Source organism: Sardina pilchardus, chromosome 21 (assembly GCF_963854185.1).
Source record: "Sardina pilchardus chromosome 21, fSarPil1.1, whole genome shotgun sequence".
Taxonomy (NCBI): Eukaryota; Metazoa; Chordata; class Actinopteri; order Clupeiformes; family Clupeidae; genus Sardina; species Sardina pilchardus.
Genome location: NC_085014.1, coordinates 11169834 through 11185586, shown reverse-complemented (window position 1 = coordinate 11185586; position 15753 = coordinate 11169834). Strand labels below are relative to the sequence as shown.

Here is a 15753-nt window from a genome sequence, read left to right as displayed (position 1 = left end):
TAACATGGATGCCTGCAGCCTGATTGGCTGTCCTGTCCTCATCAGGAAGGGAGCACCGAGGGGTCTGCATCAGGCGGACAGTTTCGTCATCTGAGTGTGTGTGTGTGTGTGTGTGTGTGTGTGTGTGTGTGTGTGTGTGTGTGTGTGTGTGTGTGTGTTTATGAAAGAAAAAAGCAATAAAACAATCAATTAACATTTAGCAAATAAACAATGGTTAAAAAAATACTCAGAACACATGTTCTTAGGCTTCTCACCAGCAATCCCTGTTTCCTCCAGACCAGCATATTTCTGCATGGCCTTCACAGCCTGAGTGACAGCTGACCACGTCTGGAGCTGACCAGTAGAGACGTCCGAAGGTGGGAGGTACCCATACTTTGACAGCCAATCCTATGTTGAGATGAATACATAAATATGAGTGATGGAAGATTTGAATAGACCAGCAGTAATATATTCTTTGCCACTGATATAAATTCATTATCTGAAAGAGTTGAGAAAAGTGGATACTGTTGCCATATCTTGAGCATCAGATTTCGATGCATTAATGTTCTTAATGATATTTAGAATATTTAGAATATTTAGAATGTTCTTTATCTAGTGCTACAGTAACTAAAGGCATTAATAGGACACGAATAGTGTGCTGAAGACTCAGTCATGTTATGCCTCAATCATCAGACGACGATAAGCTCTCTAAAGTCATGTCTTTGTTTAAAGATCAAACTAATTATCCTGCTTCACTTCCACCTGTTGGTCTGCTGTACATGGTTACCCACAATTCCCTCTGTTATAACACACACAAACTAACATAGCAAACTGTTCAACAAGCATACACGTGACGGCGAAACAAATTGAGACCCATAAACTGACAGGCAGACACACACACACACACACACACACACACACACACACACACACACACACACACACACACACACACACACACACGTCGCATACACTCATGCTCAAGGACACATGCTCACACTCATGCCTCGTTCCCTCACCACTAGCTGAGCGCTCTCGTCCTCAGTTGGCGTGGCTGACGGTTGATGGGAGGGGCGTCCAGACGAGGATGGCGTTGGCAGAGTAGAGGTGGTGCTGGTGATGGTGCTGGTGGAGGTGGCGGTGCTGCTGGTGGAGGTGGCGGTGCTGCTGGTGGTGGTGCTGCTGGTGGTGGTGGTGCTGCTGGTGGTGGTGGGGCTGGGGACGGACGCGGCACACGCAGGATCACACACACACAGGACGAGGACGCTCCACAAGTGGACCCTCATGCTGCACACATAGTCCCTCCTCAACACGTGTGTGTGTGTGTGTGTGTGTGTGTGTGTGTGTGTGTGTGTGTGTGGTGGTTGGAAGCAGAGCGAGGGTCCGGCACAGAGATCGTTAAATATTTCCTCAGTTCGGAGACTTAAGCCTTGAGGTCCTCATTTTTGGAGTCGATGTAGGTCCTCAAAACGGCTTTGGTCTGCAAGTAGATTAGGTGAATTTACAGACAATTCTATAGTGGTATATCGTCACCGAATTCCTGTTCCAATCATTACAAATATTGCATATAGAAATTGCATTTCCACTTGACATTGGTAACACTGCAACTAAGATATGATTCCAGATATGACACACGTCTGAATTCAGATTTGTACAGTAACTGATGTAGCAATAATAATAATGAATATAAAATATATACAAATATTTCAAAACAGGCAGAGGGGAAAGGAGCAAAGTAGCATCAATGAAAGCATTTATGCACTACTATACAGTAGGTGTGTGTGCGTGTGTGTGTGTGTGTGTGTGTGTGTGTGTGTGTGTGTATGAACCTGTGTGTACGCACGTTTGGGACAATTAACATAAGAGGCGAGATGTGTTAGTGGGATCAAAGCGGGAAGGAGATGGGATTAGCATATAAGATGTGGCGACGAGGCTCACACTGGCAATGCATTTCATTTCACCGGGAAAACCAAAGTGGGGTGCCGGAGGAGGAGAGGAGGAGGAAGGAGGAGGAGAGGAGGAGGAGAGGAGGTTTAATTAAATTACCAGCGTTGGTTTATGTGGAGCTGGAGAGAATGGGGGGACAGAGAGAACAGGGACAGAAGAACGAGTGTGTGAGAGAAGGATGGACCGAAGAGCTATACAGTAATGGAATTAAACTGAGAGGCTTCACAGCTCCCATGGGGGACTGTGAGTAAAAGTGTGGCGATAAAACGGGAGACAGGGGACAGACAACACAAAAACACAAAGGCACAGCTATTAGCACATATTGAAGTGGAGGCATACGGTTCAGGTGAAACTGAGTAGGTCAGAAAAAAGGAAAGAAAGACTGAAGTATAGGAAACAAAACAAGGTTGTTTTTCTCTCTCTCTCTCTCTCTCTCTCTGTGTGTGTGTGTGTGTGTGTGTGTGTGCGTGCGCGCACACATCTGATGGGTTAAATTACAGGTCATCCTCAGAACTATATCATTAATAGCGGTGTGGTAGTAAAAATTAATTGGAGTGTTCTGCACACCCACCAAGGCATGCACATATGCGCACACACACACACACACACACACACACACACACACACAGGACTCATGAAAAACAAACAATAACAAGGCACTAATTCAAAGAATATATGATGAAAGGAATACAATTTGTAAGAACGTAACTTTAGACTAAAGGAAACTTAACAACAAGCACAAAAGTTATGTCTTCTGAATGGTACATGTACAGTATAACATGCAAACAACCAATGCTGCCTCAGAGGTGAAGTTAAGCAGCAGAAACTAATGGATGCTCGTGCATACAGTATGTTTGCAAAGAGATAACACAGATGGGCCATGCAACACAGTGCATGCAAACCACAAATCCGCAGTAGCCTACGACATGAGACATGCGTGTGGCCACATTCTAGTCTAATGCGCACAAATGAAAACATATGTCCGTTCCCTATATATATGGCAAAGACAGTTTAAAGACAGATTTTGTAGGCTAGTAAATGGTCAGCATGTTTTAAATCATCTCAAAAGGTATGATGCACGTACCGGTACCGCACTCTTGTGCCCTTCACGGGTGCCTCTGCTCTCTGCCGTCTCTTCTTTACTCCAACTCTCTCTTTCCATGAACAGATGTGTCCCTCATTCATCTGTCCCTCCCCCTCACCCCCCCCCCCTCTCAATCCCCCCCCACCCCGCTAACGCCGTGACCCCTGTGTTCTTACAATGGTCTCTTCAACACTGCCAGCCACACACACACACACACACACAATATCACTCACCAGATGCATCATGTCTACTTAGTCACTGTGAGTATATGTGTGTGTGTGTGTGTCCTCGCTAAAGACGATATCAAAGCAGAAAAAGCCTCTTTTCATCCTGTAAGAAGATTTTGAAACCCCTCTCCTTCTTACTCTCTCTCTCTCTCTCTCTGTAACACTCAGCATCATCACTCTCACGCAGTGCTTATTTAAATCCTCATACTATATTTGTTTATTTGTATCTTTCTTTTTATTATTACAAAATGCATTTGATGTTTAAAGGAAAACTACAGACCCGGCAGATGATGAGCAGAATAAATCTCGGTGGAATAAAATGGCAGCATATCGCATGGAACAACCTATAAAATGTGTAACTAAAACCTCTCAACTGAGGGATTAGCAGAGAGAGAGAGAGGGATAGAGGGAGTATGTTAGAAAAGGAGAGAGCAGTAATTTTGTTGCAATCCTCTTAACAACAGGATTTAAAAAATTAAAGAAAAAAGATTTGAGTGGACATTTCACTATATCTGTCTAATCGCACCACCATTGTTTTAGAGATTGTAAATTTTTTTTTTATTTTAAATGGAACATTTCACATCGTAGACCTAACCTAATTTGCTACGAGAAATTATTAACTTCATTGATGATCTAATCGACTTTGGATGATCACAAATCACTTATTTTTGAACCGCTAAAAAGAGATAGAGATGGCTTAAACGTAAGTGCATTAACACCTGTTGTAACTCAACACTGTACATGACAGAGATTGACAGAGAGCATGCATGTGTGAGTGAGAGAGAGGAATAGAGAGAGAGAGGGAGTCTGGGAGAAAGAGAAAGAGAGAGAGAGAGAGAGAGAGAGAGAGAGTGGAAGTCTGGGGAGGGTAAGAGAAGCAGATTTCCAGATGTATTGATGTCTCCAGCCCAGCAAGGTAATGAGCATCTCTTGGGAGAGCGTGATTGAGAAAGCAGCATGCTAAAGACTGTGCATGAGACCATGTGGGCCTCCTCCGTACAGTGCAGTGAAACTCAAGACCTGAGTGTTCTGTTCAGTGTCTTGACCACAACACTGCCTTTCAATGCAGATGTGAACGGAGCAGAAATACCACCAGGAGAGTAGCCAAAACGCCGTGCCCTCTGTTGAACTAAATTTAACTCAAGTTCACAAGTGTGCACCCGTCACTCACTGCCTCGCTTCTATGAGTAAGACTTTACTCAACCAAGGGGACAGCCTTGTGACAAAGCTGCGCGGGGGCATTGCTTCCCCTGTTTCCTTGACGACAGACCTGACCCAAGTGAATGTGGTGTTTGATTGAGGTCAAAGGTCGGGGGCACCGGAGCAGCAGGGCAACGTCTGGAGGGGTAAAACACAAGTTGCGGCTTCAGACGCTCCAAAACAGGGAGGAAATAGATGTGTGAATGGGGTTTGTGTGCTGGGAGAATGTCATCGCACCACAAAGGATCAACTGAACTGTGTCTCATCTCCCGGACAACTGAGATCCTGTTTTCAAGAACTTGGCAGCGCACTGGGGTAGGGTGGGTGGGGGGTCATTGTCAGCATGGCGTGGGGCATACAAGTACCGCGGCAACAGACATCTTTAGGAACTACGGGTCTCAGTCATCCTGTTAATGAGGTGCATCACATGTTTAGGCCATCATTGCCACCAGATAAAGCCAAGACATGTTTATTTTGGTGTGTGTGTGTGTGTGTGTGTGTGTGTGTGTGAAATGACGATGTGCTACAAAGAACAAGCCTGAGAGCAAATAGCTGAAACATTATTTCAGTGAAAAAGGCAGAAAGACAAATTATTTGAGAGAGAATAACATTTAACAGAGAAAAAACGAAAGAAAGAACGAAAAATAAGGCAGACAATTCAAATCCTAACTTAGCTGTGTGGTTACCCTATCACAAAGCACATGTCAGTGTTCGGTCTGTTGTTATATTTTTTCCCTCAAGAGCTGTGGGGCTGTCTCTGAGCCTGCAGGCAGATGTATGGCCACTGAGAGGATATGCACAAGTTGCCTTAATGAATCCGCAGAGTAGAGAGGATGGCCGTAAATCTCCCACGGCCCCCAGAGCGGTTTAACTCAAACTGAGAAAAATAAAACTGATACGTACTGAGACGGATATCAATAATCTCTAAATAAAAACTGGTGGTCTGTTCTTACAGAGGAAAAATAAGAAATATTACAGTATAATCCAGAATTGCAAAATTGCTGGTGAGAGATGTAAGAAGATTTTTGATCCCAGATGGCATTTCTTTTAAGGACATCCTGTACTTCACCATTATCTGATGGAGCTGAATGTTACACATTGTCAATGAGGGCTGAACATTGTGTTTTCAATCATCAAGTCGTTGTACTTCCTTACTGATTTCTTTGCGTTCAAACCTGGCTTTTCTTCATAGTTATTTACTCTCAGCAAAATGTGGAGATGCCGGGGATTGAACCCGGGGCCTCATACATGCAAAGCATGCGCTCTACCACTGAGCTACATCCCCGTCGAGATAAATGGAATAACAACAATATATAAACCCAATCTAGGGAGGACTACGGCCATGAAATATATTAAGTTCACAAGACAACGACAACCCGTTTTATTGTGGTTAAACAGCATGTTTGCCATTGCCTTAGACCTATTAGTTAACCGCAGTTACTCAAGCTTTTAACATTTCGTGATAGTGTAGACCTGTGTGATGGCAGGTCTTGGGTAGGAGTTAGCTAGCATTACCGAGCAAAATCAACTAGCAAGCTAACAGTAGATAGGCTACTGGCCATTTGCCTTTTACATTTGTAGCGATGTTTAGCTGGTGTTTGACTTAGCTGACTAGCTGATGTAAACAAATACAGAAACAACAGCGGTTTGGCAATGATCAAATTCATTTTCAATATTATTGACCGAAGAACTAAATAGCCTACGTCCTCGGTTTTTGACAAGGATCTCTTAGAAGCGTTTAGTTAGCGTATTTGAAGATCTGTATAGCTTTCACGTAACTAGCCAACATTAGCTACTCAGCCTAGTGTTACAATCTGATACAAAATGTCGAGTTCAGCTCTGTTCCAGAACAAATTAGTATCCGTCATGGAGATACTTGTAAATTCGGCAGTGGCCGATATTTGTAGATTAGTGGATGACGGTGCTGCTGTGTTGCATTTCGAAATTTCTCGAAGTAAATCAGAAAACGAGGACCTCAGGTTGAAATTACAATTAATGCAAAGAGAGTTGGAAACAGTGAGAAGAGGAAGGGAGAGGTCATTGAAATCTGTTGGTATTCAGGTGCGTGTAAATTAATACATTCTTGCCATAAGGTTGATGCACACAACTTGAATGCAAGTTGCCCCTCCAAACGATTTGAAATGGCCAATGATCTGTGTAGACTAGATTTGGCAAGTAAATGTTGTAATGGACTTGATAGCTTACCATATTTGGATCAGGAAATGGATGTAAATGAAACTATTATATGCTTTCACAGTGTGTGGACTTCAGTGAACGCCAGGAACTGTCCATCACGATTAAACAAGAACAACAGAATGGTCTGCAAGGAGAAAGGGAGGAGAGGACAGCTGCAAATAACATCATTGGTGTGTGCCACTCTGAAATTCACTTATCATAGACTGGGGGCTACAGTAACTAAAACTATTTGCTCATTTTATTTTGTCAGGTGGAGATTGGTCTTTAGGCCTACCTGAGCCTTCAGCCAGGACAGAGAGATCAGGTCGCACCGGTTTGGCAAAGGAATCTACCCATAACCATGGGGAGTTTAACACAAGGCATCATAGAGCTAAAAGAAACCTTGCTCAGGTCAATAGTCACCAACCAGAAAGGCCAACAGAGGGACACTATGAAGTTGGAGGGCCAAAGACTGCAGGACACCATTTGCAGAGGGACTCCAGATCAGGATCTCCATCTGTCAAGTCTCACAGAGAAGAGAGCAGTTTGTCCCTGAAGTCTGAGGATAAACCGAGTTGTGAGCGCGTTGGGAAAGATGATGATAAACATCCACTGGAGCAGCAACAGCAGCAGCAGCAGCATCAACAACAGCTGCCGTTCTCTCCATCAGAGCCCTATGCTGATTTCAGAGATAAGATAGCATTTCCATCTGATGTCTGTGAGGTAGAGTACGAGCTGGATGACGAGGTCTGCAACTTGGGGGACCAAGGCAGTTTCGTCTCTGGACATCAGACAAGACCAAAACAGGAACAAGAAGGAGAGGGGAGTGGTATGGGACAGGTAGAGCACGCTCCTCCTCCAGATGTCTCACCTCGGTGCCTTTACCAGGCAGCGTCGGACTTGACCTTTGCCCTGCAAGCGGTTGGTGGTGTGGGTATGCCAGCAGCGGACGTGGCACCGGCACCACCACCACCACCACAGTCAGGCCCCTCAGCAGCTCGTCCGCACGTTTGCACGCAGTGCGGCCGCGGCTTTGCGCACACGCACGTGCTGAAGCGCCACCTGGTGGTGCACTCGGGGCTGCGCCCGCACCCCTGCGGCTACTGCGGCAAGCGCTTCTCGCTGCGCGACAGCCTGCGGAGGCACCAGCGCATCCACACCGGCGAGAGGCCCTACGGCTGCCAGCTGTGCGGCAAGCGCTTCACGCAGCGCACGCATCTCAACATCCACCTGTCGGTGCACACCGGCATACGGCCTTTCACCTGCACGCACTGCGGTCGCAGCTTCACGCAGACGCACGTTCTGCGCAGGCACATGCGGATCCATGCTGCCGAGGGGTCGTTTTATCAGGAAGACTCCTGAAATGGTTTCGGATGAAACAGACGAAACAAATAGTAGCCAACTACGAAGGTACAGAGGACTTAATTTTTTTTTTTTTTTTTTTTTTCAAAACAATAATGACATGGATTTAACTTGATATGCACTCAGCTGGAGACATTATAGAGTCAAGGGAAGAAAAATAGAACAGTGCACCTGGGAGCTTCGTCAATCAAAGGATGCAAACAATAAATAATCCAGCAGATTGTACACATTCCACATAATGGTTTTCAGAGAAACAAAAAGGGAAAATTCTTTAATTAAAGACCTTCATCATCATGGATGGTAAATCATAGTGCTAATTTGGCTTGGTTGTTGATCAGCCACAACCAGTCCCCGACCAAAAGCACAAGGAATTTAACACATGTCCTGACTCCTGTGTATAAAATGCCTTTATGTTGTAACATGGCACAACAGGTTACAAAAATAAATAAAGTATATATCACCATAATAAACATTTCATTCCTATTACGTTTCAGAATTGGGCATGATGATGATCAACATTGGCAGTTAAACACTACTGTCTGTAAGTTTCAAACGTTTCAGAAAAACGATAATGTTCACGGATATGGTAGGAACACAGGACTACAGAATAGGTCGGGCACACTGGTAGGTGATGCCTCTGGTCTCCTTTGGTGCTATTGTACTATTAAATGTATTTAAAGCGTTTGGTTTGGTTATTCAGAGGTCTCTGTAAAATCTTGAGGTAAATGGCTCTATGATAATTAATGTTGTGAAATTGTTTATGAAATGGTTGTAAATAAAAATATCTTTTTTTTGCTGTGGATTCAGGCTGTATTTGTCTTCATTTGCAATACATGTCAGTATAGATAATGTTGAGCTTGAACACGTGTTGCGATTAATTCTCATGGCCAGCACCCAGTTGTTTGAATTTGGGTACAATTTCAACCTGTGACTCGCTTTCGCATTCTTAATTAGAAACATAAACTTACATTTGTCATTGCAAAGACCTTAGTAAGATGTATGTGACATCTTTAGGTTATTTTCTGCCTGACTTGTTTGCTCTGGTTTCAGTGAAAGGTCTCACAAAGGCATGTGGAACCAGACAGATGGCACGACCTCATGTGACCCCTTTAATTCAGGGCACCTTGTTCACCAAGTCAGGATGTGATCTTCAGTGAGGCCTTCGGTGTAAGGTATACCCCAACGTTTTTTACCCATATTGGGTTCCATTATGTTTGCTTCTCTAGAACAGACAAAAACAAAGCTACATTTCTCTTCAGCGGATAACAGGCTGCACCTTTGTGCTTCCTTCCTTCGCAACCATCAGAGATCAGTAAATCAGTTCTCGGCTTGTGGTCTTCTCTGACGTTTATTTCTGTGTTATGTGAATTATTTCCCTGTACTTCCACTACCAGCATTTTCTGTTTTGGGGCTTCAGAATGATACATGCAAAGACAAAAGATGTTCTTCTGCTGAATGTTGTGCAGTTAGCGGAAAACTCCACTAACGGTTCCTGCTGCAGTTTAGAGGTAGCCTGGTCAGAAATGAAAATAGAGCGGAAGGTTCCGTATGGCTATGCCAGGCTAGTTAAGAGGTCAAAAGGGTCAAATTATTGAGAAATCCAAGGAAAATATAGATACACACGTTGTCACACCCCTTCCTGAAACATCTGTTTATATGCTAACATAATATTGTTGCGTTTGGATTTGAAATCAAATGGATAACAATACTTATAACTTAGTGTGTGTATAGTATAATATTTGATATATTGCACGTATAGCCTAAGTTTGGCGAGCATGGTCTGTTAGTTTCCAGTTGCATCTCTATGAGATGTCCCATTGAGTCTAGCTTTATGTCTTTGGAAAATGGAATTGGGGAATGGAAAAAAACTTAATAAACATATTGATTAAAACAATTAGCACAAAGTGTATATACACACACAGATGTGTTGAAAAATAACACAGTTCTTAGTTTTGCTACTGGCCATGGAAAACAGTAGGCCTACCACATCAACTCTCAACAACTAATACAAACAACCGGGCTGCAAATACTGCAGTTCATATAGATACTTTACACCCCAATCAGGGATGTAGTGGTAAACTTAGAGGTGCACATGGGCAAATTATGAATTCTATGATCGTGGTGAGATAGACTGCGCCATGTGTTTAAAAAAAAAAGGTTTTAAAAAAAGTGTTCAGAACATGTTTGATGATGGTGGAGGTTATTGAGTACTGTTTATAACAATACCAATGGTATTAAATGGTTCCTAGAGTGACGATGAGTGTACATATTGTGAATGTGGATATACTGTAACAGTGTAATTTTTTAATGTTAAAAGTTTCGATTGGTGAATGAACTCTTTTGACACGTGGATCAGCTCTTGTAAGAGGTGCATAAACTCTATTTCTGAAATTTCAGAAGTGTGGATAAACTGTGTTTACTTGCTTTTAGCCTCCACTACATCCTTGACTCCAATGTCAATGACACTCAGACAGGCTTCAGATGGCCTGGATTGCCCAATGCTCGCTTCTCTGGAACTGAGGGAAAAAAACAAAGCGGCATTCCTCTCTGATGTATAACAGGCTTCCCAGTAGCATTCATGCTCCCCCACAACCATTGCTAAGAGCAGTGAGACAGCACACAACTAGTCAAACTTCCCCACACATAACACCCCTTTTTAGATACTGTATATTGTCCAGTATGCTTTCTTGCGTGCATGAGAGAAACAAAACGAGTCCAAAGACTTCAAGTGAAAGCGGGGAAAAGTGTATGCATGGCTGGATTTTCTCTGTGCTATCTCTGCCTCTAGAGCTGCTCCAAGACCGCCTTTTCTCCTCCCCCTCCCTTCGCTCTCCTCCAGACTCCCACCCCTCTGAATTTTGTTATTGTTGTGTGTGAAAATGGAGGGAGAGAGGTGAGTGAAAGCTGCGTGTATTTCTAAGTTTTATTGTAACATCACTATGTGGCGTGTTCACTGTGGTAGTTGTTTTTTGATGTTTTGAATGATATTGAAGCTAGATGGGAGAGTTCTGGGAGTGAAACACAGAACTTTTCAACACTGTAGCTCTAGAGAAGGGTTTCTCAACAGGGGCTGTATCGCCCCCTGGGGGCATACATAGGGGGGTGGGTGCTGGGAGCATCACAACTTTGTTTGTGTAGTGGTCATTATTTTGTAACATGTAAAACTTTCATCTGCAATCATGCAAATCTTTACATTTTTCTTATAAATAATTCCAGCAGAAACCAAAACCAAAACGGCACAGTATGGGCTAATTTATTCTATAGCATGAGTGGGAGTGAACTACCCGCAGGTGGAGCCAAAATGCTCTGTGCAGATGTCTAGTTGTCACACACATTCACATCTCTCTCTGCCTCACCATCCCTATCCCTCATCTGATAGGAATTTGTCTGTGCTTTCCCCACAGCACTAACTCAGAGAGGAGGGAAAACGGGGTGACTGAAATTCAGACAGTCACTGGAGGAAACAAGCCACTGCACCGCTTTTTAGCAGGCCAGCCAAGATACATTGGGGTCAGCTCAACAACATTTTTAGGTCTTTTCTAATGCTTGGTGTAACTAAGCAGGCTGTTTGAATGCTGTAAAAGACTGTTTAGACAGTGCAGGCATACATTGCTGAATGACATGCATGTAAACAAATGTTTTCGTTAAGTCCTATCTCGTAAGTTCTTTAAAGGAGTCCTAGAATTCAAAACCACATTCACCTTGTTCCTGTTGAATTTAGGCTGCGAGCAGTGTCCAAAGGACAACACCAAAGACTTTACCGCGTCCCCCGCCTGCTTTCATATGCAAATTGGGAAATAGAAACAGCCGTGTTGAAATGCTCCAATCTGAACAGAGCTCAGATAACACGTAATAGGCGCCCATCCCCCTTTAGATACACCCCCTCTCATTTGCATACCTTCGATTAATAATTACAGTGCATGAAAATGCACTGTACTGTTCTTCCAAGGCTTCTTCTTATTATTATTCCGCTGATCAAATTCATTTTTTCTATTCAGCTTGAACCGTTTAACTTAGAAACTTCATTCAAACGTCGCAACGTAGGTCTTAAATAGGGGAAGGCTGCTAAGTATTTTTCAACTTTGTAACTTTTATACTTTTTAAACTATAAATTAAAAACTATTACAAATTTCCCCATAGACTTAACATTGGCCTCTATGACATCACAATCGGATCATTAAGCAATTAGAATCTTATGCCAGGTGGCCAGCCCCACCTGCAGCAGCCCTCTCTCTCTCAGGCTTTAAGCATACAATCTCTCTGTGAAGACTACATATCCTGTTAACTGTTTCCTCTTTCCACAACTGTTTCAAAATAAAAGTCCTCACTGCAATAATACACTATTAAATCATTTAACCATTGAAACTACTCAACTATTTAACTGTTCAACCATTCCAACTGTCAGTTATCATCAACTATGCCTCCAGTCAACTACATGAGACCTCCATGCACCTAGCAACCAACATAGCAACCATCAAAATTAAGCGTTTATGACCGTTTCCATAGCAACCAACATGATTTTACTACAGTAACTTCTTTATTCCTGATAGTGGCAGCCATGGATACCCCATCAACAAATGTTTCAAAATAAAAGTCCTCAGTACCAAGTTAGCTAGTTAGCATGGTTAGCATAGTTAACATTGTTAGCATAGTTAGCATTTTTAACATAACTGCTAAAAATGATTAGCTAAGTTAGCTAATCAACCTGGTTAGCATTGTTAGCATAGTTAACATTGTTAACATTTTTAGCATAACTGCTAAAAATGATTAGCTAAGTTAGCTAATCAACGTGGTTAACATTGTTAGCATAGTTAGCATTGTTAGCATAGTTAACATTTTTAACAGTACTGCTAGAAATCATTAGCCAAGTAAACCAATCAACCTGGTTATCATTGTTAGCATAGTTAACATTTTAGAATACCTGTTAGAAATCATTAGTTAAGTTAGAACAGGAATGTTTAAGCTTTAAAATGTCTACCTAAACACTATCAACTCTCTTTAAACTATGCAACCACCATGTTTACCCTAGCTATACCTTAGTAGCCATATCTACATTATCTATCTATATTTTTTTTTTGCATTTTCATGCACTGGTAATTCCTTGGAATTGCATTTCTAGTTCTTGTTAAACTGCTCTTACGATGCTAGTATCTAGATATGTGGTCTATGGCAGAGACGTTGTAATGCTAGCGTTATTACAGCTAACTTTGGAGAGTTACTATTCTCGATGAAGAAATGTACTGATAAAACTTACCAATCTAACACATTCATTCTGTTGGGGAATCTGCTGCACTTCATCTTCGTCAGAACCTTCTTCTGACTCGGTTTATACATGTACGGTTGTATTCCTTATTTAAATCCATTGTTGATAGCTTTATCAAAGACTTTGGCTTTATTTACCAGCAGTAAACGTAGTTTCACTTTGCTCTAGCTTCAGACCGGTGGATTGAGCCAATCAACTTTCAGGACATATCGGCCAATAGACCAATCAGCGCGCATCTCATTTGAATATTCATGAACTTGCTGAGTGGGCGGGAAAAACAAACTGTTTCATTGCAAGGCTTATTTATGACCTTGTATTAGGCGATCTAGCAGTGCTCCTGGGGCGTTTTCAGCCCCACAAATTTACATATGACATTATTTAGGCTCAAAGATCAATTTGTAATGGTCAAAAAATGCGTTCTATGACTCCTTTAATACTCTGTGTATAGCAGACTGTTTATGTAGCAATAGGAGCAATGTGAGTGCGCACCTTATTTCTCTGTGAATATTACATTGCATTTATCTTTCGGCTATTGGATGGCACAGTACCCTACAGTACAGTACAGAATTACTGTATCGATTCAAATTATTTATTTCTTAATGAGATTTTCCTTTTTCTCAGAATAGCCTACATTTGCTTCCCCTCAAGGTTGGACTTTACCTCATTGTTTTAATTACAATAAATCACCAAAAGATTATTGTTTTTTACCTCTGCCAAGGAGGTTATGTTTTCATCGGGGTTTGTTTGTTTGTCTGTCTGTCTGCTTGTTAGCAAGATAACTCAAAAAGTCATGGATGGATTTCGATGAAATTTTCAGGGAAGGTCAGAAATGACCCAAGGAAGAAACGATTAGGAGTGATCCGTTATACCGTCGGGATTCCGGAGCCGTTTATGTTTTTCGCTTAGTGGTGTAATGGCTTGGTATGGCCATGTGGTGGCGATCTGAATAGTTTAGGTTCAAATGACAACCTAGGAAGAATAATACCAGACGGAGGTCTGCGCTCTCTGAGGGCTTTTCTAGTTTGTTCCTGTTTTTTAGTCTGCTTTACCAAAGGTGGGAATAACTCTGGAGGATAGCCTACTGTACAGTAGCTCAGTCTGTTTGACTATAATATGCCGGTCAGAGTTTCAAGGTTCTCTCTCATTCTCTCTGGACAGATTGCGTTGATGTTCTTTGGCAGTAACGAATTGATGCTGGGTCTCCCGCTGATACAGGACACCACTATGACCTCAGCTAAAGTGTACACACCTTTCTGGCAAGCCGCATTGGTAACTTTTCTCAATTACCCTTTTAATGAGTTTCAGAAAATGTATGTGACTTTTTTCGTGATGGTAAGACTTAGTAAGGAGACCTCTTAAAGCAACACTAAAGGGTTTTTCATACCTTAAAATAATGCTTCCAAAATCATATCAGCGGTTCATCAACTAGTTACAGGGTGAACGGCACTTCTGCTTTCACTTCGCGGCCCTCTATCGGCTATATCCGCACTATGTAACTTTACCAGATCGGGTAGCGTATCTGTAGTTCGATGAAGCGAGACATAAGAAACTACAAATTTGACTTGCAATACACCACACTTTCATAAAATCATGCAGCATTCTCTACCTTGTCTGTGGACATTGTTAGGCCTATTTGATAAGCAAATAGTGTGTGTGTGACAGGTGAAAAGTGCTTTAGTGTTGCTGTTGACATGACATTGATCCCTTTTGGTTCCTTCCCCCCCGCAGTTCATGATCTGTGGAAGTTTGTCAATTCACACTCATAGCCACCCTTCCAAGAAGCTGGCAAGTACTCCTTGTGAATTTCAATCTTAAAGTTTCATGCCCTAAAAGTAAATGGGCCCTATCTAACACCGGGCTGGAAGCCCAATGCAAGGCTTATTCTTCTCTTACACTCAATAAAGTGATGATTTTTTGTTAAATCTTATGCTCTGGGACACCTTATGTTGTTAATTGCCACACCACTGGGTCCAGGGCTTTTTTATTTATTTATTTATTTTAAGTGAGGTGCATGCATGGCTAAATATGCACCACTGACTGGATGTACAATATGAATAAGACTTGTGTTACAATGGGGTGATTCTCACAAAATCCAGATTTAAAAGGTGTCCAGCATCCTAATTTTTAATTTGTCAATTTTCCAATTTTGCTGTTCGCACATAAGATTAAAGTCTGAACTTATATAACCATTATTTTCTGAATATTGTTACAATTATTTCCTATAGCCTATATTTATCTATATTTTTAGATTAAGTCCATCCAAAAAATCATTACCGAAACATGACATTTCATTATTCATGATTAAAAATGGACATGTTTGGTTATTGTTAAAAGTAGACTATATCTTATGCTCAAAGCTACACTACAGTATATTGCCAAAAGTATTTTCTCTCAGTCTATGCTCTAATAATTCATCCCATAGGTGCTCTATTGGGTTGAAGTCAGGACTCTGTGCAGACCAGTCAGGTTCATCCACACCTATGACCTTGCTTTGTGCACTGGTGCACAGTCATGTT

The 15753-nt window shown here is 42.1% G+C and overlaps 2 protein-coding genes and 1 non-coding gene across 4 annotated transcripts in view; 1 reads left to right on the top strand and 2 right to left on the bottom strand.

Moving 5' to 3' along the window:
• The window catches only part of mmp17b (matrix metallopeptidase 17b), a gene marked incomplete at its 5' end in the record, with an annotated part of 8911 nt that extends 7778 nt beyond the window's left edge, over window positions 1-1133 (bottom strand). The window contains 3 exons of the mRNA XM_062524581.1: window positions 1-90; window positions 255-387; window positions 999-1133. The exon at window positions 1-90 is cut by the window's left edge and continues 64 nt beyond it. Coding sequence (XP_062380565.1) covers window positions 1-90; window positions 255-387; window positions 999-1133 — 358 coding nt within the window. The remainder of the gene's footprint in view (window positions 91-254; window positions 388-998) is intronic.
• Window positions 1134-5650: 4517 nt separating this feature from the next.
• trnaa-ugc (transfer RNA alanine (anticodon UGC)) lies at window positions 5651-5722 on the bottom strand. Its single transcript has one exon. It is a non-coding gene; the product is annotated as a tRNA-Ala (tRNA).
• Window positions 5723-5830: 108 nt separating this feature from the next.
• LOC134069133 (zinc finger protein 853-like) lies at window positions 5831-15023 on the top strand. Of its 2 annotated transcripts, XR_009936775.1 has the most exons (8): window positions 5831-6498; window positions 6695-6803; window positions 6884-8022; window positions 8469-8515; window positions 9025-9146; window positions 11379-11484; window positions 14396-14506; window positions 14966-15023. XR_009936775.1 is itself a non-coding variant. In XM_062525001.1 (4 exons), the coding sequence occupies exons 1-3, from the start codon at window positions 6262-6264 to the stop codon at window positions 7972-7974; spliced, it is 1437 nt and encodes a 478-aa protein (XP_062380985.1). In that variant the 5' UTR covers window positions 5831-6261; the 3' UTR covers window positions 7975-8022; window positions 8469-8774. The 2 variants fall into 2 exon arrangements, 1 of the variants encoding a protein (XP_062380985.1); XM_062525001.1 differs by lacking the exons at window positions 9025-9146; window positions 11379-11484; window positions 14396-14506; window positions 14966-15023 and having other exon boundaries at window positions 8469-8774.
• Window positions 15024-15753: the final 730 nt, after the last annotated feature.

Excerpts from the sequence above, each read along its gene's own strand:
- LOC134069133 (XM_062525001.1), top strand. The coding sequence starts at position 6,262 with ATGTCGAGTTCAGCTCTGTTCCAGAACAAATTAGTATCCGTCATGGAG. Across the intron at positions 6,499-6,694 it reads TGAAATCTGTTGGTATTCAG|TGTGTGGACTTCAGTGAACG; the intron begins GTGCGTGTAAAT and ends ATGCTTTCACAG. Across the intron at positions 6,804-6,883 it reads AGCTGCAAATAACATCATTG|GTGGAGATTGGTCTTTAGGC; the intron begins GTGTGTGCCACT and ends TTATTTTGTCAG.